The sequence below is a fragment of the Parasteatoda tepidariorum genome, chromosome 2, assembly GCF_982258835.1.
Source record: "Parasteatoda tepidariorum strain Cologne lab strain chromosome 2, Ptep-v5.0, whole genome shotgun sequence".
Lineage (NCBI taxonomy): Eukaryota > Metazoa > Arthropoda > Arachnida > Araneae > Theridiidae > Parasteatoda > Parasteatoda tepidariorum.
Genome location: NC_141756.1, coordinates 99,591,334 through 99,616,285, shown reverse-complemented (window position 1 = coordinate 99,616,285; position 24,952 = coordinate 99,591,334). Strand labels below are relative to the sequence as shown.

At 31.9% G+C, this 24,952-nt stretch overlaps 1 protein-coding gene across 3 annotated transcripts in view; it reads left to right on the top strand.

Moving 5' to 3' along the window:
• The window catches only part of LOC107440340 (ankyrin repeat and fibronectin type-III domain-containing protein 1), a 390,356-nt gene that overhangs the window by 193,774 nt on the left and 171,630 nt on the right, over window positions 1–24,952 (top strand). For all 3 annotated transcript variants that reach the window (XM_087157858.1, XM_087157859.1, XM_087157860.1), the window contains one exon: window positions 577–648. In XM_087157858.1, coding sequence (XP_087013984.1) covers window positions 577–648 — 72 coding nt within the window. The remainder of the gene's footprint in view (window positions 1–576; window positions 649–24,952) is intronic.

Genomic DNA, 24,952 nt, shown 5'->3' with positions numbered 1-24,952 from the left:
TATACTAATAAACATAAATTATTAACCATTGCATTTGAGTCATGATGGCTCAGGGGATGGTGCGTTCGCCATCCTGCTATTTCTCCTGATCTATCTATAGCAGATATTAAAATATCGAATAAATATAATAATATCATCGAATAAATTAATATCAAATCAGATATAACAAATAGTTCAACTTTTTGAGGTCCAGAAACGATTGAAACGTGAGTTGTTAGCAAGTACGCAGTTCTAGTTGAAATTTGATCAATCTAGCTTATCGAACCATTATTGAAATTTATGTATACCACAATAAAGACAAAAAGCATAAAAGGAAAGGAAAGAAAAACAAAGAAAATGAATAAGTATTACTTACTGCACATAAGGTGCAAGAATATAGAACTAATAAAATATATGTATGTTGCATATATATATGCATATACTTACAATGACGTAGTTTTGGGGAATGTTTGGGAGATGAAACCCCTCCGAATTTAAACATTTCTTTATTAATGAACTAATGTACGGTATGTAGAATGTAGATATAAAAAGGTTTTCATTATATATATATATAAACTATGTGTGTTGTTGTTTCAGCGGAAGTTCCTTCTAAGATATCACCATCAGGAAAGTCAGGCTGCAAAAGGGGAAAGAAGACCAACACCGAAAGTAAGTTCCTTCTTTTCTTGTTTTTCTAGTAAATAAGTCGATTAGGAAAATAAATCGATTCGGTGTATTCTATAAAGAGTTTTCTTCCATTAGTTTTACTCTGTAACTTTTATTTGAATCTTATTTAATTTCGTCGACAATTAAACGTATTAATTGACTGAACGATATGACTATTTGCAAAACTCATTTATTAAAAATGTGATTACTTGGTGAATTTTGAAGATGTTTACTAAACAGTTGGACTACCTTTTGAACAGTGCGGCTATTTACCAAATGCACAAGTTAAATGTTTACTTATTGAGCATGGTGTCGATACACTATTTTTCTCAACAAATGTAACCAATTGGTAATGTTCTTGATTGACTCTCCGGTTCCTATGGAAGCCCCTCCTTCCCCTGTACAGAATAAAATCACTTTTGAGAATACGAAAAGGTTCTTTGAACGAAGCAAGTTCTTCAAAAAAATGTCTATTTTGTTTTATCAATATTTTTTTCTTCTATAAAGACTCGCCAGAGAACTAATAAGAACGAAAACTAATCTCGACATCAGCTAAAAAATGTGACTCATAAGAGAAACAACTAGCATAATGTCTACAGTTGAATAAGCACTAAGTGCAAATATTTTCATTATTAGCTTATTTGTCTTTTAATTTTTTTGTTTTGCGTCTCAAAATAATAATAAAAAGACAATCATGCTTGTTCTGCAGTGCAAAATTATTTACTTTTAGCACTGTAAAGTCTAAAAATATTAAAAAGATAATTGGTTGACAAAAGCATAAATTAAATAAATAAACACATAAAGAGATAAATTTAAAAAAATAAAAAACAGACGATAAAATTAGAACACAAAAAGAAAGTTGTTGATTATTTTTAAGATTAGTTTTATTGTGGAATTTGAGTTTCCGTATATCCCGTTACGGGGTTTTCTAGTTGTTTATGATCTTGTCACTATCCCGTTACGGGTACTGTATATTTGATACTGTTTGTGTTGTTTGTTAATAAAAGTTTTTTATAATAAAAAAACTGAACAGTTCTTGATATAGCTTATGATACGTTACAGCACGTTCAAATAAAACGGATTGCCTACAGGATCAAATTCTAATCTTTTTTTTTTTTTATATTTTTCATGCCTCCGTCTTTTTACTAATAACAATCATGATAAACTTTGGTAATAATTTTTTTCCTATATTTTCGACGAGATCCCTACATTAATGAATAGATAGTCTTTATTTTAAGCAAAATTAATTGGGAAAAGATTTGTAATAAAAATCCTTCAATCAATTTCAAAAAAATAAACTCAATATTCCTGATGATATATATAAAAGCAAACCTCATTTGGTTCTAAAAATATATAAAGATTGTGATATAAGTTTCGAGCTCTAAAAAAAAGGCACCCATGCTCAAGACTCGCCAGACGTGATGAAGCAAATGAGGTTTTCATATCATCAAGCATATCTTTCCTCTTTAGTTTCTTCAGACTACACAACAGAAATGATCCTTTCAGTACTTCAAACAACAATTCTGTATCGACATTTCTCTGTACTGCAGAACACTACAATCTCTTAGTACCAGTTTATAAATAATTTTTAAAAAATCCGATTGTGAAGTTTTTGTTTTTTATTCCATTGTATTTCTTGTACACCATCGCCATTTCCCGTTTCTAGGTCCTGCGCGAACAAACCAAACTGTGACGTAAACTTCAACAGAATAAGAGATAATTAAACAAAAGCCTCTATGAAACAAATCATTTGTTACAGACACATTTTGCTGAATTGTCGAATGTTTAATTCAAAATGTCAAGATAACAACACAATAAATCCCCAATAATCTAGAGTTCATTCACTTTAACGGGTGGTATTTATCCCACAATTCCACTCGAGTCCAAAATTTATTGTTTTACAAATACTCCAAAGTAATGAAATTTAGGCGTTAATATTAATGATTTCCCAGTCTTGTGTAGTGTTTTGAATTCATTTTATTTTCGTTGTTTGATATTTCTTTATCAATGTAGTTGCAATTTTTGCTCTTCCTATTTTTATGTGATGTTACACTTTGGTTTTAACTTCGTTGATCCCCTCCTTAATTTTTTCACTTCACCTTGCCCCCCGCCCCCTTTTCATTACATTATACAAACATATACTAGCACACAATATACATAAACATATATGAACACAAAAAAAACGTAATTATGTTTCAAATTTTAATTTTCAAACTTCGTTTTTTAGTAACATTTGTGTTTTTTAATAACACACACCAATAATACTCAGATGTATACTTCTTTTGGCATATATTAACAACGAAATAGGAACTTTTTTTCCTCTTTTTAACCAGGGAATAATTTTTTTTATTTTAACCAAAATGTGTGTCGTCTCACTTTTTGTTCCCCCTTCTTCTAGCGTAGATCCCTTCAGTGCCCGCGGAAGACGTTTTCGTTTCGTGTGCCTTAAAACTCAAATTTGTTTTGTTCTTTTAAGAAAACTTTCAAATAACTAAAATTGTTTCACTTGTGTAGTCATAACGCCGTAGAAAATTCTTCTTTTTTTTACTCCTTATCTCCTTTTTTAAAAATAGAAAAAAAACCTAAAATCTCATTTAGAGCTGCGATGGCTCAGGGGTTAGAGCATTCGCCATCCAATGAGGCAAACCGGGTTCGAATCCCAGTCGATACGAATTCCGCATCCGGCTTACACCGACCACAGTGCTGACGTGAAATATCATCAGTGGTAGACGGATCATGGGTTAGAGTCCCCTTGCCGACAGGCTGACTGTGGGAGGTTCTCGTGGTCTCTCTATGTGATGCAAATGCTGGTTAGCTTCACCAAAAAGTCCTACATGAAGACAAAATTCCTCCCAATACTCGATCCAGAAGTTCCCTTGTCTTCTGGATTGGGTTCAAAATGACAAGGCTGCGGAGTTGAACATTTATAGTCGTAAACCCATAAAATTGGGTCGCCTGTTCAACGACGGTTATAAAATAAAATAAAATTCTCATTTAGGACAGATATTAAAAAGATAAATAGCAATTAACGTATTCAAGACAAACAAAAAAAAAGAAAGAAAGAAAGCCGTTAGTTTAATTAATGAGAATATTACCTCCAGTAATCTAGAACGAATATTTATTACAGGTAATATTATTATTGAGCATAATCTCTTATATTACAAATATACAAGCATAAACTTTAAAATTTATTTTTTCGTGCGATAGCAATGGTAACAGTTTTATTTATTGTCTCTTCAAAATTAATTATTTTTGCAGTTTCATACACAATAAAAATTATTGTCGTATTTTGCATTCAAAAATTATTGATAAAAATTCATGTCGTCATTTTGTTAAAAATTATTTTAAAAACTGATAAATGGCTGTCGTCGACTGCCCGTCAAGCAATTTATAGGTTAGTAAACATTTTTATGCATTTACAAACTGAGTCATCGATTAGACTATTTATATATATATATTTCTCTTACACGGCGACAAAAAAAGTCTCATTACAACTCCTCGAATGGCAACGCTAGAAAATCGACCAATGATTGCCACTAAAAATGTCACATGCCAAATCTAGCTGAGGTGGCTCAACATATAGCGCTTTTAAAAACGGAAACTGAAATAACCTGAGAGAGCATAAGCTGTGGCAATCTCATACTATTAAGCTAGGCAGAAGTGAGTAGTCTTTGTCGATAGATCTTTATTTTAGTATTTTGTCGAAAAAGCGCTTTTTTTCACGAATTTATGAATTACGAATTTATTTGACGATTTATGATTTATATTTATCACGAATTTATTTGTGTTATTATTGTTATTAGTTATTCATTGAAAAATGAGTCTCAGTCGTGCTGTTACGTTTTAAGATTTTATACTATAGCACATTTCTAATAGGTTTAAGGAATTACATGTCATTTATTTAAATTCAAATTTATTTTAATGACTTAGTATTTACTAAAAAGATGTAATTTTTTTTTGAAAAAAAAAGTTGGTATATGGATTTGAATGATTGTTTTGAATTCTTAGAATTTTGTGCATTTGCAATGTACCTAAGTTAGTAGCGAGAGAAGCGAGCTTGGTTTGCGAAGCAAACCATATAAGATTGCGCAGCAATTTTCGGGGGTTGGCAAGCGTTAGCAAGCAGGGGGCGCAGCCCACTAGTTTATTAAAATGCCCTCCAATGAATCGCCCATAAATTCACAGCTATTTATTGCTGACCCGTTGTTAATAAGCCTATTCACTGATCCATTGATTGGTTTTCTAACGTTCCTAATTCTTACTTTATTCACACGCTATATCTAAAATCGTTCATGATAACAGTTCTCATTACGAAGCGAACTTGTTTATGAAGTATACTATCTGAAAAACAGGCGTTTAAAATAAATTAAATTCTACTCTCCTCGGACCGTTCCTCAGATACCGATGAGAATTTCCACCTTTATCACGGAAATTCGTAACCATCCGCTTGTTCCTTTCGTTCTTTCAAATGAAAATAATAATCTACCATCAAGCTTACACCAGTCAATAATCGCTCTCTTACCCTTTAACCCCAGTTCAAAAAGTATTTAATTTTTTCAGACATTCCTCGTAGAGATGAGACACAAGGATAGTTAACCCCTTAACAATCGGTTAATTTTCAGGAAAACGGTCATAAAAGTGCCTATTTTACCAAATACACGTATTTGATTAGTGCTGACATCTAGTTTAAATTAAACTAACCATCTACAATTACCTTAAAAATATCCTGGTACTGCCATCTGGTGTGTAATGTTTTCCGAAATAAAATGTTTTCCGGGCAAAAGAAATGAATTAGTTTTATACTTATTGGCGCGTTACTACTGAACACTGCATCCCATCATTTTCACGGTAGCGAGAAGGAAGGGGTTAATAACCGAGCAACTAATTGTAAAAGAATAACAAAGGTTAAACTTAGAAACTAAATTAATATATATGAAAATAAATGAATGACCAATCGCGACAAACAAAAATTCCGGTAACCCGAAAGTGACGTCAATGAAACGGAAAAGTAGGCATAGTTACCAGAAACAATAGCAGTTCTGGTAACTTCAGTTTCAGAAAAATAGTACGATTGAAACCTTTCGTCAACCCAAGAGACCCCCGATTTTCGGATTGGATAGCATAGACAGCATTGGATATTTTTATTTCCAACAGATTTTTTTCTTCAAATACTTTTCTCGTTTAACGATCAAAACTCTGATCAAATGTATAAATAATACTTAAAATTATTTAGCAACAATACTGCAACTAAAATTTTTAAAAACCACCTAAGGTTAATATAATATTATCTAATTATGAGAAACTAATTACTGAACAAATGAAGTCAGTTACTTTTTTTCCATCAAACTTAAAACCTAAATGAATTGTAAACACAGAGAATAAATTTATCGAATGAAAAGTTTAGTTCAGAAGGCATTTTTAAATTAAATTATTCTTGGCGGAACAAGTCTTTATTCTTTAATTACCAGTAGATAATAAGATTTAAAATTACTTGTATTAAAATAAATATGTTTAAAATTAAATGCGTGCAATTGAAATATATTTGTTTATAGAGAAGCTGCAAATTATTTTACATACTACAATGAGCACATTAAAATATGAAAATAACATGAAAAGAATAAAAAAAATATTATTTCAAAGTTATATTTTGTCAACATTTAAGTTCTTGAACCAAAAAAAAAAAATTCTTATTTCGTTTTTTTTTTTTTTTTTTTTTTTTTTTTTGTTAACTTTTTTCTCAAATTATAAGAATAAAACGTTTATTATCAAAGAGATTTGATAGTGTTTTATTATCTCATCCTTAAATACATATTAGATAATGCATTACCGTCTAAATAATATTTTCCAACTGTTGTTTCTATTGCTATTTGCCAATACTAGCAAGTCTGCTTTGGTAAACCAAATGAAGGCAAAGGGTCGTCTCTTGTTTTTCGGTGGCGCCATCTATGGCCCAGAATACGATTTCAGTCACACACACGTCACAGTCCGTTTTACAGGGCGGGCCCGTTCATACATCCAATTATCGTAATTTTGACCTGAATTAGAGAGCGACCAATCTTTAATTCAGTACCCCCAGAGGTTTTGAATTGTTATGGAAACTTGGAGGACTTTGTTACCCAGACAGATTTAAGGAGCACTAGTCACCATTCAATACACGGAGTTTCTTAGGCCGGTGGGATTCAAACTCCCGTTCTTACGAACATGAGCCGAACGTCCTACCAACCAGGCTATCCCGGCCTTTATTTTTTACATAAATCTATGATTAAGACAAATCATAATGAATCACATAAATTAATGAATTATTTTTTTAAGTAAAATTTTTTTTAATCATGCCAACCCTGCTTTTTATTTTTGTTCACATTATCCGCGACAATTCTTAGGGATTGGACTCCACAAACTCTCGAATGGGCAATAATTGAAATTTTCATTACAATTAATTTTCATGACATCAAAGTTGAATTTATTCAAGTGAATTATTTCAAAAATGACACTCCTGATAAAAGGGATCATTAACTGAAATGAATTTAGGCAGATTTGGAAATATAAATTAAGCTAATTCGTATGAATAATCGATCCCAGGAATAGGATAAATATATCCAAGATCTGCAAACTTGAGGAAAAAACTATAATATTGCTTAAATATGTTCATATATGTTAATAAGTTAATTATAGTGCAATTTTTTTAGCTTATTGAGCAAGAAAATTGTCTATTATAAATTATAACAAAAGAAGTTGATAGATTATTCTCAATAGAAATGAGCGCCAGGCTACCAATATTAGTCATCATTGATCTCAAATATGTTTTTTATCAGTTTTTATCAGTCATACGTTTTTTTATCAACATCCGTCTTGAAATGAACATTCTGCAATAGTAATGGTTGCAGCAACAGTAAGAGAAATTCTAAATCATAAAATTTGGCATAGCATCAGTAAAATTGTTTTCGTGCTGTAAAACTTGCCATAGTTTGTCTATGGTAAGAACTCCCTCCGCCACAAAGTCTGTATAAACAAGAATAGTGCATTTCAGGGAGGGTAGCTTCTCTTCACTCTATTGCTAACACAGTAGACCGAAGAATAAGATTCTTTTTTTCTCACTGACCTGAGGCGAAACCTGTTCTAAACAATTAACTCAAATAACAACCAATGATTATACCTCGTTACCAAAGTCACCGCCACGAGTTCGAACGAATGGGTAGGGGAGTTCTTACTTTCGACAAACTATATAGTGTTCACTGTTCTTCTTGAAACTAGAAACCATGATTCATTTTATTTTTATTTTATAACCGTCGTTGAACAGTCAACCCAATTCTATGGGTTCACGACTACTAATGTTCAACTCCGTAGCCTTGTAATTTTGAACCCAATCCAGAAGACAAGGGAACTCCTGGATCCAGTATTGGGAGAAATTTTCCTTCGTGGAGGACTTTTTGATGTAGCTAATCTTTTTTACTCCAGCGACCCCAGATCACGCCTCAATTCGGTACGCCGTATTAGTTCGTTTAAGTACGTATACTCTCGGAAAATACGTATACTCGGAGATTCTTGTTTTTTCAACTTTTAAGAATCTTTTATGCAATGTCAAAACCGGAAATATTAGGTTATTGCTTAATATTATTCGTGAATTGTTTTCATACTTATGTAAAACAACAACAACACTATCGCTGCCATTAACTCAATGTATTTTATTAAATATAATATATCATGAGAACAAGATACCTTAATTGTTATAAATTATGCTATTGTTACTAAGTGTAGAAATACATGTTATTGAACCACCGATAGATGGCGGAGTTTATCATTAGATTGTAACCGTAACTGTAAAAAAGATTTTGTAAAAAGCAAGAACATCTACATTGTAATGTAGTAGCATTGTCTACTATTGTGTCGTATTAATCATGTTAACTATTTAAATATATTTTTGTTACTTACCCCTTGGTAATTATTGAGTAGTTTTCCTGTGCCATCAAGAAAACGAGAAAAGGATATATTCACTAATAATAGTAATTAATCTTCGGTGTATTTACCCTATTAGAATTGCTTTAAGTTGAAAAGCGAAACTAAGGAACTGTTAACGAAAGCCAAAACAAGGAGAATTATTCAATAAAATGTAAGACATAGTAATATCTTAGATATTTTTTATAGAATTTCGATTTGCAAAGGACCAAGGATTAAATTAATACCAACTTCTATTTAAATTTCGAACTAAAATAACCAGATTAGTTATTCATATTTTGCTACAAGAAATATTATTTTTACCGGTATGTGAAAAAAAAAATATCTTCCCCGCGAACGTTTTAAGTAGATTGAAATAGCTAATTTGTATTTATGAATTTTGTTCGGCATGTTTTCTTCCGGTATTAAATTTTCGCAAGAACCTCCTTCCGGAATTAGAAAAATGGCGTGCAATCCTTTTTGTAAGTCAAATTAATTTAACATTCTTATTTTATTTTTACTTTTACTATTTTTTAAATTTTGTAGACCCTTACGCCATAAGTAAAATGTTTGATGTCCCGGAAGTACTTAAGTATAAATAGTAGCAAATAATTTATTTATTCAAAAATACATTTAAGGGTGTTGTATGAGTTATGGTTTAAAATGCATGCATTATGAATACTTTAATAGTGTATAAATGACAAATAAATTTATAAAATACCGCGTTGGTTCAATAACTCTATAGCATCTTGAGTGCTTATTTTAAACTTACCTTCAACATTTCCAAATGCACTCGCAAAATACTCTAAAATTGTAAGTAAAAATGTATAAAAATGTGTAAGTCTTCAGGAAAATAATCTCATTGAATCGTTAGTTCATTCTTTTCTAATCGGTTTTTTCCCCTTAAGATTTAACTACACATTTCAATAAAAAGGGGAACATTTTGATTTAAATACAGTTCAAATTATTAAACTTAATTAACTCTTAATATTTACAATGTTAAACGATCGAATTACTTCCGGGTAAATAAAACGGAAGTAATCTGCATTCAAGGTATTCAAACTCGCATGAGGATTAAAGTTCTCAAATTTACAATTGAGATGGTGTCGTAAAACTTAACTTTATTTTACTTCACTGAAAGAAAATTTTACGGAAATTTAATCTCTTTTACTTTGACATAAAACTGACCCCAAAACTGAAGTGGTATAAATTGAAGTAAAATAAAAGTAATATAAAATGTGAAAAATGGCATCATAAACTGTAAACAAATTTTATCAAACGATACATGCAAATGGTAAAAATTCTGTTGCCATTCTTTTATTATACTCGGTATAGTTCACTTCCGGGTACAAAGCGGGGAAAAAAATATTTTTGGCATTGTTCCAAAATGGCGGTTTTCTGGATTCTTTAATGAAATGAAGTATTTGGGTTGTTCTTTTGTCGAATATTATACGCAAACTGAACGAGATAAGCTCTGGAGAAATAATGAAACATCTTATGCAATAGTTGCTCATTCAAAATAAATGTATTTGAAATTCGTAAGCAGTAGTTTAAGTTGTAAAAATATGTTGAATATTTATACTCTAGGTAAATTGGTTAAAATAAGAACTTTTCAAAAGAAAAAAGGGAACACTTTCCGTAACTTTTGATCAAATGATCGTATTTGCTTTTACTATAAATAGTTCGAGAACAAAAGTTAAAGAAAAAATTTTTTTTATATTGGCTATATAATGGGCATAATGTTTAGAGAAAAAGTGAACCTTTTTGCTAAATTCATATTTTTAAAATCAAATTCAATAATATTTAAGTCTTACTAAATATGATCAATTTCTCTTTTTGTACCCCTATTATTTTGTTTAGTAGTCGTAAGTCCAAAAATAGGGTCGGCTGTTCAACGGCGGTTATAAAACTTCCAAGAGTGACATGATTTATAAAAAGTCCCTTTTTTTTATTTATTTAGTGATCCCAAAACAACATTGAATATAAATTCCAATATCGAAAAAAATGCATATAATTTTAAGAGGGCAACCTTCAATATTAAAAACAACTATGCATTTTATTGTTTTTAAAGATATGCTGTCATTTTCGGCGAGCAAGTATAATTTCCTATTGGATTATCAGCAAAACTTTTTTCCAAACTACTATTAACTTAATCTTAAAATTATATGCATTTTTTTCCTATATTGAATATAAATTCCAATATAGAAAGAAAATGCATATAATTTCAAAAGGGCACCCTGCAGTATCAAAAACAGCTTTGCATTTTATTATTTTTAAAGATATGCTGTCATTTTCGGCGAGCAAGTATAATTTCCTATTGGATTATCAATAAAACTTTTTTCCAAACTATTAACTTAGTCTTAAAATTATATGCATTTTTTTCTATATTGAGTATAAATTGCAATATAGAAAAAAAAATGCATATAATTTTAAGAGGGCAACCTTCAATATCAAAAACAGCTATGCATTTTATTGTTTTTAAAGATATGCTGTCATTTTCGGCGAGCAAGTATAATTTCCTGTTGGATTATCAACCAATCTTTTTTCCAAACTATTTCCTTAGTCTCAAAATTATATGCATATTTTCTATATTGAATATAAATTCCAATTAATAGAAAAAAAGTCATATAATTTTAAGAGGGCGCCCAGCAGTATCAAAAACAGCTATGCATTTTATTATTTTTAAAGATATGCTGTCATTTTCGGCGAGCAAGTATAATTTCCTATTGGATTATCAGCAAAACTTTTTTCCAAACTATTAACTTAATCTTAAAATTATATGCATTTTTTTTCCTATATTGAATATAAATTCCAATATAGAAAGAAAATGCATATAATTTCAAAAGGGCACCCTGCAGTATCAAAAACAGCTTTGCATTTTATTATTTTTAAAGATATGCTGTCATTTTCAGCGAGCAAGTATAATTTCCTATTGGATTATCAATAAAACTTTTTTCCAAACTATTAACTTAGTCTTAAAATTATATGCATTTTTTTCTATATTGAGTATAAATTGCAATATAGAAAAAAAAAATGCATATAATTTTAAGAGGGCAACCTTCAATATCAAAAACAGCTATGCATTTTATTGTTTTTAAAGATATGCTGTCATTTTCGGCGAGCAAGTATAATTTCCTGTTGGATTATCAACCAATCTTTTTTCCAAACTATTTCCTTAGTCTCAAAATTATACGCATATTTTCTATATTGAATATAAATTCCAATTAATAGAAAAAAGTCATATAATTTTAAGAGGGCACCCAGCAGTATCAAAAACAGCAATGCATTTTATTATTTTTAAAGATATGCTGTCATTTTCGGCGAGCAAGTATAATTTCCTATTGGATTATCAGCAAAACTTTTTTCCAAACTATTAACTTCGTCCTAAAATTATATGCATTTTTTTCTATTTTGAATATAAATTCCAATATAGAAATAAAACTTTTAATAAATATCAAAAAAAATTTTTTCACAACTATTAACTTTGTCCTTAAATGAACGTTTCCATAAAGTATCAAAAGCATTTTTCAGAATATGCGAAAAAGAAAAAAAAAAACATATATACGTATGTTTAAATCTTCGAAGAACAAAATTCGTCGAGATCTTCATACTATGTAACGTTTTTAAATAAAGCAACCACTTCATCTATAGCTACTTGGCGGACATCAAGTTTCATATTTCCGGTCGAAATTTTTTTCCTGGGAGTGGGAAAATTTCCTATCAGAAATTCTCGATAAAGGTACACAACCCAAATTATCTTCGAAAGCCAAACTATATTTTATCCACTCAACCCAATCTTTCCTTTTCATGTTGATTTGAAACAAACATAAAAATCGAAGTACTTTTACCCCTTCATTCTTCGAATCAAAGCAGCACTTGGAAAAAAAAAAAACAGAAATATATTTTTAGATTATATTTCTGTCTTATTGGATATGATAAGAGAGAGAGGAATTGGATAGCTAGCCTTTTTGATGTATCCTAAAATAACTGCTTTCACTTGGAATCTTCTTTTTTTTTTTATTCGGGCAAATAAAATAAATATAAAAAAAACAGGTTCACTGACCAGATCTCTCCTCTTATAATACATTTTATTGACCACTTCATGTAACAATCTCATAATTAATGTCGAAGTTTTACTTCAAATTTTTACCCGTTTTATTATGATTCGAAATCGTTTGAAATGGAAGCAAGGAAATTTAAGTAGAGTAAAAAAATCTTGAGGATGGAGAAGGCTACTTGAGAGAGGATGGGCAATATTATTTTTGAAAATAAATAAATTTTCCCTATCACAGATAGTGAGGAGCATGGTGAAGAAAACATATGAATATTTTGCAAATCGTTAAAAAATATAGTAAGATGACAACTTTAAAATATTTTCGTTTGATTTAAAAGACAACTAAGTAAAAAAAAAACTGAAAAGGAGGATCTATTGAAGCAAGCAATCCAATATTTTTTTTCAATCATTCTATGTGAATGACTTCAGGACAGTGCTTATGAGAAATGCTTATGTACTTTAAAAGTCACTTCATCAAAATCGCTGGAAAAATCGAAAACGATTATTGTTATCGAAATCCCTCGGACAGGATTTCCTCTGCTCATTTCCACGTAAAAATCATCGCTTTATGTGATCGTTTAATGTTATACTTGTTTTTACTTTTTTTTCACAGGTGAGGAAAAAAAACTTCGTTTCCATGCCAGAAAAAAATACTGCTTGGGTACAAAAACGTTAATTTCAATGATTGTATGCGTAAGCGGAACAACAAACTATACCATATAAGTCAATTCGCTATAACTCGAAGTGCGATAACTCGAATATTACTATAACTCGATTTTTTATCAGGTCCCGACCATTTTATTTTCAATTTCATGTTAATTAATCTCGATTACTCGAATTCTACTCCCTTTAACTCGATTTGTTTTTGGATCTCTTAAAGCAAGAAAAAAAAACCTAGGAGCTGATATCTTGCCTCTTACATTGCAACACACACACAATGTCTTTCGCACTCTTCATGGAGAAGCTGAAGCTGTCCCTCTTGAAGTATGTGAACAGCGGTTAAATGAAACGCTACCAAATTTACTTCAAGGATACAGTTAAAATGATGTTTTCAATATTGATGAAATGGGTTTATTTTTTAAATGTCTTCCAAATAAGACTATGATGTTTAAGGATGAAAACTGCTCAGGGGGTAAAATGAGCAAGAAACGTTTGACTGTCCTAGTTGGAGGAAATGCGTCTGGGACAGAGAAATTGCCCTTACTTGTTTTCGGAAAATACCGAAATCACCGATGTTTCAAGAATGTAAAAACGTATCCCTTGGATTACAAGTCTAACAAAAGGTTTCGGATGACATCAGTTTTATTTGAAGACTATGTAAGAAAATTGAATCGGAAATTCTTCGCTAAAAAAAAGAAAAGTGATACTCTTTATGGATAAATGCACAGCTCATAGTGATCTACCTAATTTGAAAGCAGTGAGCTTGCAGTTTCTCCCGCCAAACACAACAGCAAAGTTGCAGCCGATGGACCAGGGTATCATAAAGTGCTTCAAACAGTCTTATCGTAAATGGCTAGTCAGAAAAATGATCTTAAATATTGAAAGCAATTAGAAGATTTGTAATTAATAAGCATTAATTAAATAATCCGACAATGTTTTGAAAGTCCAAAACCGAAACTAACGGTAAGTCGAACTTCCGATGTGTCGAAGTGTTTCGTCAGTCCTATCAGATTCGAGTTATCGCGAATTCACTGTACATGTTACCGTGAATGACTAAAATCGAGAGAATGTCGACTTTCACCGGTGAATGTCAACAATCACATAGTCACTTCGGTGAATGTCCGAAATATTTGTTTCGTTCGATTTCATATTAATTTATTCGATATCTGATGAGGATAGATTGGAAGAAACATCAGTTTCCGAAGTACCGGTTAAATGCACACTGGGTAGTGGCATATGATCTTAAAAGAACATTGATGTACGTCGTACCGGGCAGTGTTACTTAACTAGACCTAGTATATATTTCGGACATTTACCAAAGCGACTATGTGATTGTCAACATTCCCTGGTGGAAGTCAACAACCACCAATTTCGGTCATGCACAGTAACATGCATTCTACTTGTGGACATGTTCTGCAGATGTTCTCTATGCATTGTAAAGTTTGCTCGAAGCATTTTCTTTACCAGCAAACTCTACTACCCTTTTGCAACCTTGGGTTTAGGCATTGAAATCATATTATCGTCTGCAATATAACATTGGAAGAAATCGAAAACCTTTCTAATGATTTTTGATAGGGTCTTTAGCTATTTTTAAGAGATTTACTTCTAAAACAATCGGAAATTACTTCGCTTATGCAAGATTGTGCCAAAAAAGAAGGTGATTGTTAAGAAAATCATTTTGTTCCGAAGTTATGCTGCTGCGAGTGATGGCAGGTTTAACCAATTACATAATCAGAGATATAATTCGTCACAAAGTTGTTGTCTGGGATTTAGAAAAGCCAGTCCTGATTTTGAACACCCATTTCATCAAACAATAACTACGAAAGTCCCGACGCTTAGATGGAGTGCTTCTCTTGCTGTAACAAAAATATCCACAATATTGTCATAGAATTGGGAGAAAGAGCAGCATTGCGCGTTTCATATTTTCAACCACAGGAATTGAAGGATCCAGGCCAAACCATAAACGCCCCCCATCGTGAGGCTTCAAATGAACATACTTTTAGTCAGGTATTGTGTGTGTAAATATTTGAAAGCATTGCTGAAAATAGAAACAAAGTGCAAATGAATGAGAATAAGTGAATACTTTATTTAAATAACTTAAATGCCTTTTCACTCATCTGTATTGGAAAATGGAATAAAGATAATCGTTCCTACAATCAAGACTGGTTTGATTTATTCATAAAATCTATAATTTAATATGGAATATCTATTTCGATAAAATAAAAGCATTTAGTTCTGAATTTCATCTATACTTCCGATAAAATACGAAATAATTATTTCATAGATCACTAAAATGCATGTTTATTTATAATATTATTTTATAAGTGAATGAACATTGTTTGAATAAAATATCGGAAAGATTTTTAAACAATACTATCATAATCCCTTGAAAATGGAATATGAAATATTCCTTAAGCCTAAATGAGGAAGAGGTGTAATCGTATTTTCCAGACATTTAACAGTTCTTCCTACGCTTTTCATCAGTTTTTTTTCTTAAACCTTCATTTGATTCTCTTCTCAAAAAGAAATTTTTTCTTATTAGGGGTTATTAAACTCCTTTCATATTCAGAATATTTTAAAGGTAATGTGTGAAAGACCAGCAGTGTGTGTATAAGGTTTCACTGAAGCATACTGAGGTACAATATCATGTGTTCCAGAAATTTAACAATTCCTGCCCTTTATATCAGTTTCTTCAAAAGTCTAATTAATCTCGAGTGTTTTCCTAGTTCACTATATGAACGACATTTTTGTTAATATAATTTGAATCAAAAATATGTGTTTCTCTATCTGATCGTTCATCGTGCATTTTCTGTAAATGTTTTCTTGTGATTCCACAATTCACCTGAATTGGCGAATTTTATTTATTTATTTTTTCAAAAGAAGGAACAGAAGTTAAATATAAGAGACTGGGAGGGGATATCCAAAGATTCTTGACTAAAATATCACATAAAATTTTTAATTCAAATAAAATCGAACTAAGCAATATCACATCATAGGCAAGATAATGTAATCATCGTACAGTATTAGAACTCTATTTATGTCGCAATAAAGCTGCACAGAGAGTGACAGTATGGAAAGCATCCCAGTGAATAATGATCCGAAGACATACCATCACAGTTCATCTGCGTAGGGAATGGTCTTCCCGCTCTGCACGCGAAATCGAGCACTTTACTGTAGAACAGTTGTAATGAAGAGCGACATCTCTATTCATTCGCAGGCAGATCAAAGTATTAACCCCCAGTGATGTTTGTCTGCTGAGAACAGTGTCTTATGACTTTCATTTAACATAGAATGCACTCAAACTTTAAAAATCTTCACGAAAAGAACAATTTCATAACGGATATTCTGCTTTGTTTACATCTAGAAAGTTCTGGAAGGCGTTAGAGCTTACTACAAGATGATCAGCAGCTTACAGCTTACATAGAGGTGCAAATTAAAAATTCAAATTGGAACGGAAATGGAATTCAGAGTGCTAAAATAAATAATATAAAATAAATGAAAAGGTAGGAAGAGAAAATATGCGATGAACAACATCACAATAACAATTTTAAAAGCCTTCTCAAGCTGACAAAGAAAGAGAAAAAAATATTTTTCAGACCAAAAACGGTAAGTTGAAGAACTTTTATTTGATCCCCAACAAGTACTTTAAAATTCAAGCAACATTTGTACTTTTTTATAGATCTGATGAAAAAATATTCTTCTTAGTAATCTACTTTGAAAACGATGTTTTAAAATTTATAACTCACTTTATTAATTTAATTAAATTCGTCCGTCATAAAGCGCCATCAGTGTCTATAAACTATTATTCCTATTAATCTTTTATTTTAATTAAATGCGAGATTTATAGTCGCTCTAAACAATGATAAAAATTCCTTTATTTTTGCGATGAAACACTTTTCTCAAATACATTATCTATCTAATCTCAATTTTTTCCCCCATTGATTTTCGCTTTTTAATATTAAAATAAATGTGTAGTTTCTCCGATGTCAATACCCTCAAAGAGAAGTCTTTTTTTTCTAAATAAAATAAACTGACAGAATAAATATCCCATTTCCGAAACGCAGGATTTTTTTTTCTTTTCTTCCTGGAGCATTTTAAGGAAGTTGTCTTCATAAACGCAACTAAGTTATCGAGTCCTGAATCTGGGTCAAATCTAGTCCGTTGATTGGAGAGCAATTGATTCTTGGGTTTGCGCAGAGCTTTCCCGATTCTTGGAATAATAAAATCGCTCCTTTTTACCATTTGGCGATCAGGATGACGAATACAATGTTTCAATATACAACCAACTTTACATGGAATTGATCCGTAATGGAGTTTTTTAAGTTAAATTTATTCAACGAGTTTCAAATATTCACTTCTTCTTTTCTGCACTTTCCGAATCCAATTATTATTTAAAGAATCCATGTAAAATAGGGTATTGTTAAGCTGATACTGTTGCTTTGATGAATGTGAAGACAGTTCATAACCTCAAAGGAAATTGTCGTTGTAACACACATCTAGTGTTGAAATAACAATAAAAAGAGGCATATTTATATCTTTTTATTTTAAACAATTATTTAGATTTAAAATACATGCCTAGAGTTTTTGCTTTCAGATTGTAGAATTGAATTATGCAGCGTACTTTCTGAAAGGCAGAGAATGTCTAATGTTTCCAAATCAAAGTTTTCAAATCAAAACAAGTTGTTGCAAGAAGTGCAACACCTTTTAACATCATAAGAACGAAAGTTGATTTTATCCATAGGTTATCAAGATGGGAATCAAGAGTACCAAGCAAATTATCAAGGTTATCAAGAGTACCAAGCATACTTGGGAACTAAACACTGGGGGTTCCGAGTTCGGCTGACCACCTGACCGGAACATCTGCTCCTGCACCCTAGAGCCTAAGGTTAAGAAAACTGAGATGGGCACAGTAGGCCTTGGCCCTCTACGGGCTGTCGCGCCACTGAGTTTAGTTTATCAAGATGGGAAATAAGGGAGCGTGATAGATACGTGAGCAACAAAAGGCGCATTCTTTTGAAGTGCATTGCAGGATTTCTAAAAAAATGCAGAAAAACTTTTTTTTTTGTTAGGACGATAACTTAGCCAGAAGTCACACACGCATTACGAAAACTTTAAAAAAAAAAAAAGGAAACTAAGTTCCTTTTCTGCTTTTCTGCATGTGATGCAATAAATAGATGAAAACGTCTTCCACTGAAACGTTTTCCGAAATATTTAGCAAAATAATATTTAGCAAAAATTTATTTCCATAAATCAGATTGTTTATGTCATAATAGCGCTCATCTCGTTATAAACATACAATTACAATTTTTGAATCTTAATTATTAGCCTTTTGATTGAGATTTGGAAATGCGTCTCAATGTCATATCGAGCAACTCGTTATGTCCAGCTTTTACTGTGCTTAGGTGACCTATGTCCACGTAATCCACTGCAGTAAGCTAATGAATATTATTTAATTACGAGGACAGAAAAAGACAACATAGATGAAATATAAAACCTACGAAGGTTTTTATGAGAGAGCGCTGGAGAAAAAAGACTTTCTCGATAGCCTTAATTAAAATTCTCTTTGAATAATCTCGGAATATTTAGTAAATAACGAATAACTCAAAATGTTGCATAATATATTTCTGTGATAATTAATCTGGACATTTTATATTTGTTTGGGGTTTTATATATATATATATATATATATATATATATATATATATATATATATATATATATATATATATATATATATATATATATATATATATATATATATATATATATATATATATATAATTACTGCTACCGCTTGCGGGCGATGTTCGCAGGCTTACGCAGAAGAAAGAAATGACGTCAAAAGAGAAGTTAATATTACTTTTATTGAAGAATATGGTCAAATTACTGAAATTGTTCACCGATTAGAAATAACATAAAGGACACATGATCAACAAAAAATGGAAGGGATATTAATGTGACGGAGAGCAGGACAAACGCAGCAGTCGAAACTGATGACCGAAAAAGGCAAATCAGAGCAAAATGCATTTTCTTGCACAATGCGGGGTAGAAATGTGATTAATTTACGTTGATAGTGAAAAGTTGAAAGGTGGTTCAGTGACATCAAGATGAGGTGATGTGTGCAGTTAGAAGAAATAATTATAGAAATCAAATGTATCACCAAGGCTCCAACCATGCGCGGCCATTACCTTAAATATGTTTTAATGCTTTAACATGACTGTTTTAAAACGTTTTAATAGTGAAATATAATTTTAAGAAAGATAAAACTTAATTGTAATATCAAACAATGTTAATTGTTAACTTTGTCGGATGAAACTTGTAAGCGTTGTTTATATTTGATGAAACTTAAATTGTTATGTAGGTTTCAATGCCATGGTGTAATATCTCAGCTGATTACATCATTCTTTATCATGTAATACTGAGAAGAAATCATGTGATGCTACTTCCTTGTAATTGAGAGGCGCCATCCAGTCCCGAACGGAAACTCCCGAATTTATAATTAACTCTTACTTTATACCATAGAACAATCTTTTTCTTACTCACATGCATTCCGGAGACCACTGCGAGAAGTCAGCTCTCACGAGTCATGTCAATAATGTTAACTGCTATATCCTTCTATCCTTTTTATTTCTATTAAATTGTTATGTTTGTTAAATTATCGTCGTTATTTACTCCTATGCTGCACTAACTCCTTGTTATATAAAAAAAAGAAGGTAGAACTTAATTGTTCTTCAAGATTGGCATTTAATTAAATGACACTATATTGATCGTGTCTCATTTATTCAATTCAATGCAGAATATTGAGGCCATGTCCAATGAAACAGTATCATGAACTGGTGTAGCTTATTTGACAAGACTTTCTAAATAATCGGGAGCTTAACAGTGTGCTCTACTTCTCTGGATCTACTTGTCTTACGTAGATCTATTCAGATTACTTCTATTTCATTCATATCTTTTTGAATACATCAAAATAAAATAATAGAATACAATAAATTTAAAAACTGCATTTTTCAAGTGGACTAGGCAGGAGAAATTATCGTTCTCTTGCAAAATGTCTTTTTTTTTTCTTTAACGGCGGTCACTGTACTTTTGTTCTTCACTTCGAAAGATGCCGGAAGTGTTGCTTACACAGGCCTGCGATGAAAAAAATACAAGGGCTCTGATAGCTGAACTTAATGTATTTCTTGGTGTTGAAGTAGAAAATGATAATGAAAAATGTCCATCACGTCACGTTTTTTAGAAAAATTCAATTTTACTGGAATTTTTATGAGCATTTACCATAAAAAATTTTCATTTTTGAATTTCTTCTCTTTTTGATGGACCAGCATTCTACTTCGGTCAAATCTACAAAAGTACCCCTCTATCACTACTTCCTGTCACCGTCCCTCTCTCTGTAACAATCTCTCTCTACCAATAGCGTCGCGAGAATCCTTATCTAAGTCCGTGACCTCTCAGAAACACTAGCAAGCGTTATAGGGAGTCATTTTAAAGTTTGCTTTTTTCTGTGCGTTTCTTGAAGCATGGCTTTGAGTTTAAGACATTGTAAAAATTTTCCAGATGACTTTTGTTATACATGCGGCGAATATAGTGTAGTTAAAAATCGCATGAAGAGCATTACAGACTATGTAAGACAACTTTATCCCGCATATTTTGACATGAAACTCGGAGAGGACAAATCTTGGGCTCCTCATAAAGTTTGTGTGCAGTGTTTCAATGATCTACGCTTATAGCATCAAGGAAAAAAGACAGCTTTACGATTTGGAATTCCTATGACATGGAGAGAGCTCCAAAACCACTCTGATGATTGTTATTTTTGTTCCTGCCATGTTCGTGGGTATAACAGAAAAAAATCAATGACTAATATCTTAACCTGGCTCTCGTCCTGAACAAAATGAAATATATCAACCACAGTTGGACCATTTGCGGTGATTTGAAAGTTATCTCCATGCTTCTTGGTTAACAAGGGGGATTTATAAAGTACCCATGCTTCATTTGTGAGTGGGACAGCCGTGACAAGACTCAACATTGGGTCAAAAAAGAATGGCCGAAAAGACAAAATCTTGACCCAGGCACCAAGAACGTTCTTCGAAACAGCTTAGTTGATCCGAAAAAAGTATTGTTACTTCCGCTACATATAAAATTAGGTTTAATGAAGCAGTCTGTCAAGGCTGTTTCAAAAGATGGCAATTGTTTCAAATACCTGCGCAAAAAGTTTCCAGGTTTATCCCAAGCAAAGTTGAAAGAAGAAATATTTGTTGGTCCAGATATCCGCAAACTCATGAAGGATAAAGAATTTGAGACTAACATGACAGAAACGGAAAAAGAAGCTTGGGTTGCTTTCAAAGATGTCGTCAGTAAATTTCTGGATAATAACAAGGATCCTGATTATAAGGAAATTGTAATGAAAATGCTGGACAAATTTAAGACGTTGGGTTGCTCCATGAGTGTAAAAATGCATTTCCTTCACTCACATGTGGACTTTTTCCCTGAAAATTTAGGAGCAGTTAGCGAAGAACAAGGGGAAAGGTTCCATCAAGATATCAGAGATATTTAGCTTAAATATCAAGGAAGATGGGACAAGAACATGTTCACTGACTACTGTTGGATGATAGCTCGGGATAAACCTGAGATTAAGCATGAAAGAAGATCATCAAAAATAAGTTTCAGAGAAAACGAGTATACACTTAAATAGAAACTTTTCTCTTTTGTTTTTTTGCTTGTTTTGTTTTTTGTTTCAAACTTTCATATACACATACACAATATTTGTTATTCTTGGTTAATCGTCAATTTTACGTAAGTTATCTCTATAAAAACAAATAAAAATGGCATGTTGGTGATTTTCTTCAAGAAACTGATGTAAAAAGTTTGAACACAGAGAACTTATTGCTTTTCTCTTGACCAGAGGTGACTTCTGCTGTCTGGTAACAGTATTTTTTATTCATTTTAACCTATAAAAAATCAGTTGATAGCTCAAAAATCAATCTTCTTTCACAAGATTAAATTTTAAATAGATCAAAATGAATGAAGAGAACAGTTACCGGATAGAACATGCAAAATTATTTGAGAGAATTCCTTTCCAAATAGGATGTAAGTAAAATGATTAATATCAATTTTATAAAAAATTCTGATGTGATTGGGGAAAATAAAGGTCATTTTCAAAATCAGCACATCAAATAACATATAAATCAACAATAACCTCTCTTGTATTTTTCAAAAAGTTCAATTTCGCAGGCTTGTGTTATTTATCGTTACCCAGTGGACACCTGTGAACCTAAGTCACGGAGGAGAGCAACATTACCCACGCCACACTGCCGCAAATACCCGTTCATAGGGTGGGCCACATTCACACAGCACACAATATTTATAACCGTCATTGAACAGCCGATCCAATTTTATGGGTTTACGACTACTAATGTTCAACTCCGTAACCTTGTAATTTCGAACACAATCCAGAAGACAAGGGAACTCCTGGATCGAGTATTGGGAGAAATTTGCCTACGTGGAGGACTTTTAGATGGAACTAACCCGCATTTGCGTTACGTGGAGAGGAAGACCGCGAGAACATCCCACGGTTAGCCAGGAGTCAGGGGGACTCTAACCCATGATCCGTCTACCACTGAGGATATCTTAAGTCAGAACTGTGGTCGGTGCAAGCCGGATGCGGAATTCGTATCGACTGGGATTCGAACCCGGTTCGCCTCATTGGAAGGCGAACGCTCTATCCCCTGAACCATCACGGCTCACACAGTAGAGAACAACACAAAGAGAGAAACATCAATGCCCTGAGCGGGATTCGAACCCACAACCATTGGCTTCACAGTCAGGCACGCTGACCGCTCGGCCACCTGGCTGACAAAAGACCTGGCCGGGCTGACTTTGGCTCTGTGGTGGGCAGACCACATGCGCGGTGGCAAGATTCGTATGCACCTTCAGAATCGGACCGGTCAGTTAACACAAAAAGGCCGGAAACATAACAAAGCAAATGTAATATGAAGAACTCGTCATTTTACCTGGTCTCTACTTTTCTTGATCTTAGCGTGGTCTATTTTTTCCTGTTTTAGGTCTATTTGAAAACATAGTTTATAAAACTCTTTGGATGAAATTTCGATTGATGATTTTAAAAAAATTGTTGGTAAAGCGATAAATATTATTTTCAGTGGTCAGGTAACGAATGAAACAGTTATTCATCCAATATAGAGATCCATTACATATACAGCCTTCTATCGAATCGGAAAGACATCAAAATGTCGATGAGCGATAAACTATATTCGATGATAAATTGACAGTAAAATATATTCTAATGGTGGGGTCAGAAAATGATCGAAACGTGTCATCTGGCTTAAAGCTCCAGTAAAACTTTGAGTTCTGTAGCTAATTGCTAAGCAATCGAAAATTGGTTAACCCAAACTAATTCTTCTTTCTTTAGTTTATTTAAAGAAGTCAAGTTCGAAAGAAAGGTAAGAAAATATGTCAAAATTTTGATATCTTTGGAATTTACTTGCCTCCTATAAGACTTGGCAATTATATTTGAAAACGTTAACTGTTAAGTAGATTTTAAAAAAAAAAAAAAAAAAAAAAAAAAAACATATATTGAACTTGTTTTGCGATTTTTCGAATCAAGTGATCAGACATTGGAATCATGTTATGTACAAGAGAAGTTGTATTGTATATATATTTTTCTTCTAATTGCTATGTTAAAAAAATTTTTTTGAAAAAAGCGTTTTAAATAACCAGCAATCTGATTGAATAAAAAGTGGGTTCAGTTTTTTGTGCAGATATGAAAAGTACTTACTTTTATGAGATAAAAAAAAACGATTCTGAATTATTTGAAATTATGAAAAAAGAACAGTTTAAATGTGTTGAATGCATTCGTAAAGATTGATATTATAATTATGAATAAAAAATTATTATTATTATTATTATTATATATATATATATATATATATATATATATATATATATATATATATATATATATATATATATATATATATATATATATATATATATATATATATATATATATATAATCTTTTTGTAAAAGGTTGAGGGGAGGGCATTAGAATCTAATGGGTACTTCAAAAAATTCGTTCTTTTCCCCTTCCCTATGAACACATTAAATTTCTTAAAGTTGTGTATCGAAATAAAAACAAGATGATAAACATCCCATCTTAGTTATATAAAAAAAAAATCGCTACTCAGTCCAAACGAGATCCCTCATTCTGATTATTGAACTATTTAGCTTTTCTCCGGAATTAGTGTTTTTCCCTCCATCGGTTCGGACTGCTCGTGTGTTCTCTTTGTTAAAAGATCGTTAACCCCAGAGCATCTCTACTCACCTATAAGTTGGCGACAAGTGAGGATGGTGCGCCAACCATCCCGCGCATCCTTTCGGATCAACTTTTCCGAATTCTCCCTCCCATCGGCAACCCCGATCTTTTCATTCATTTTCCGGGAAAATAAAACATGTTCCATTTCTCAATGAGCTTTCAACATGGTAAGACTTCTAATTGCTTGCCTCGCACCTGCTGCTACAAACCACCCACAAAGAAACAGGCACAGTGAGTTATCACTTTTGAAACTTTTTTTTTAAGGCAAAAATATTTTTGAAGTTTTAAAAATTATAATTTTAAATTATAATTTTTAAGACTTCTAAAATTT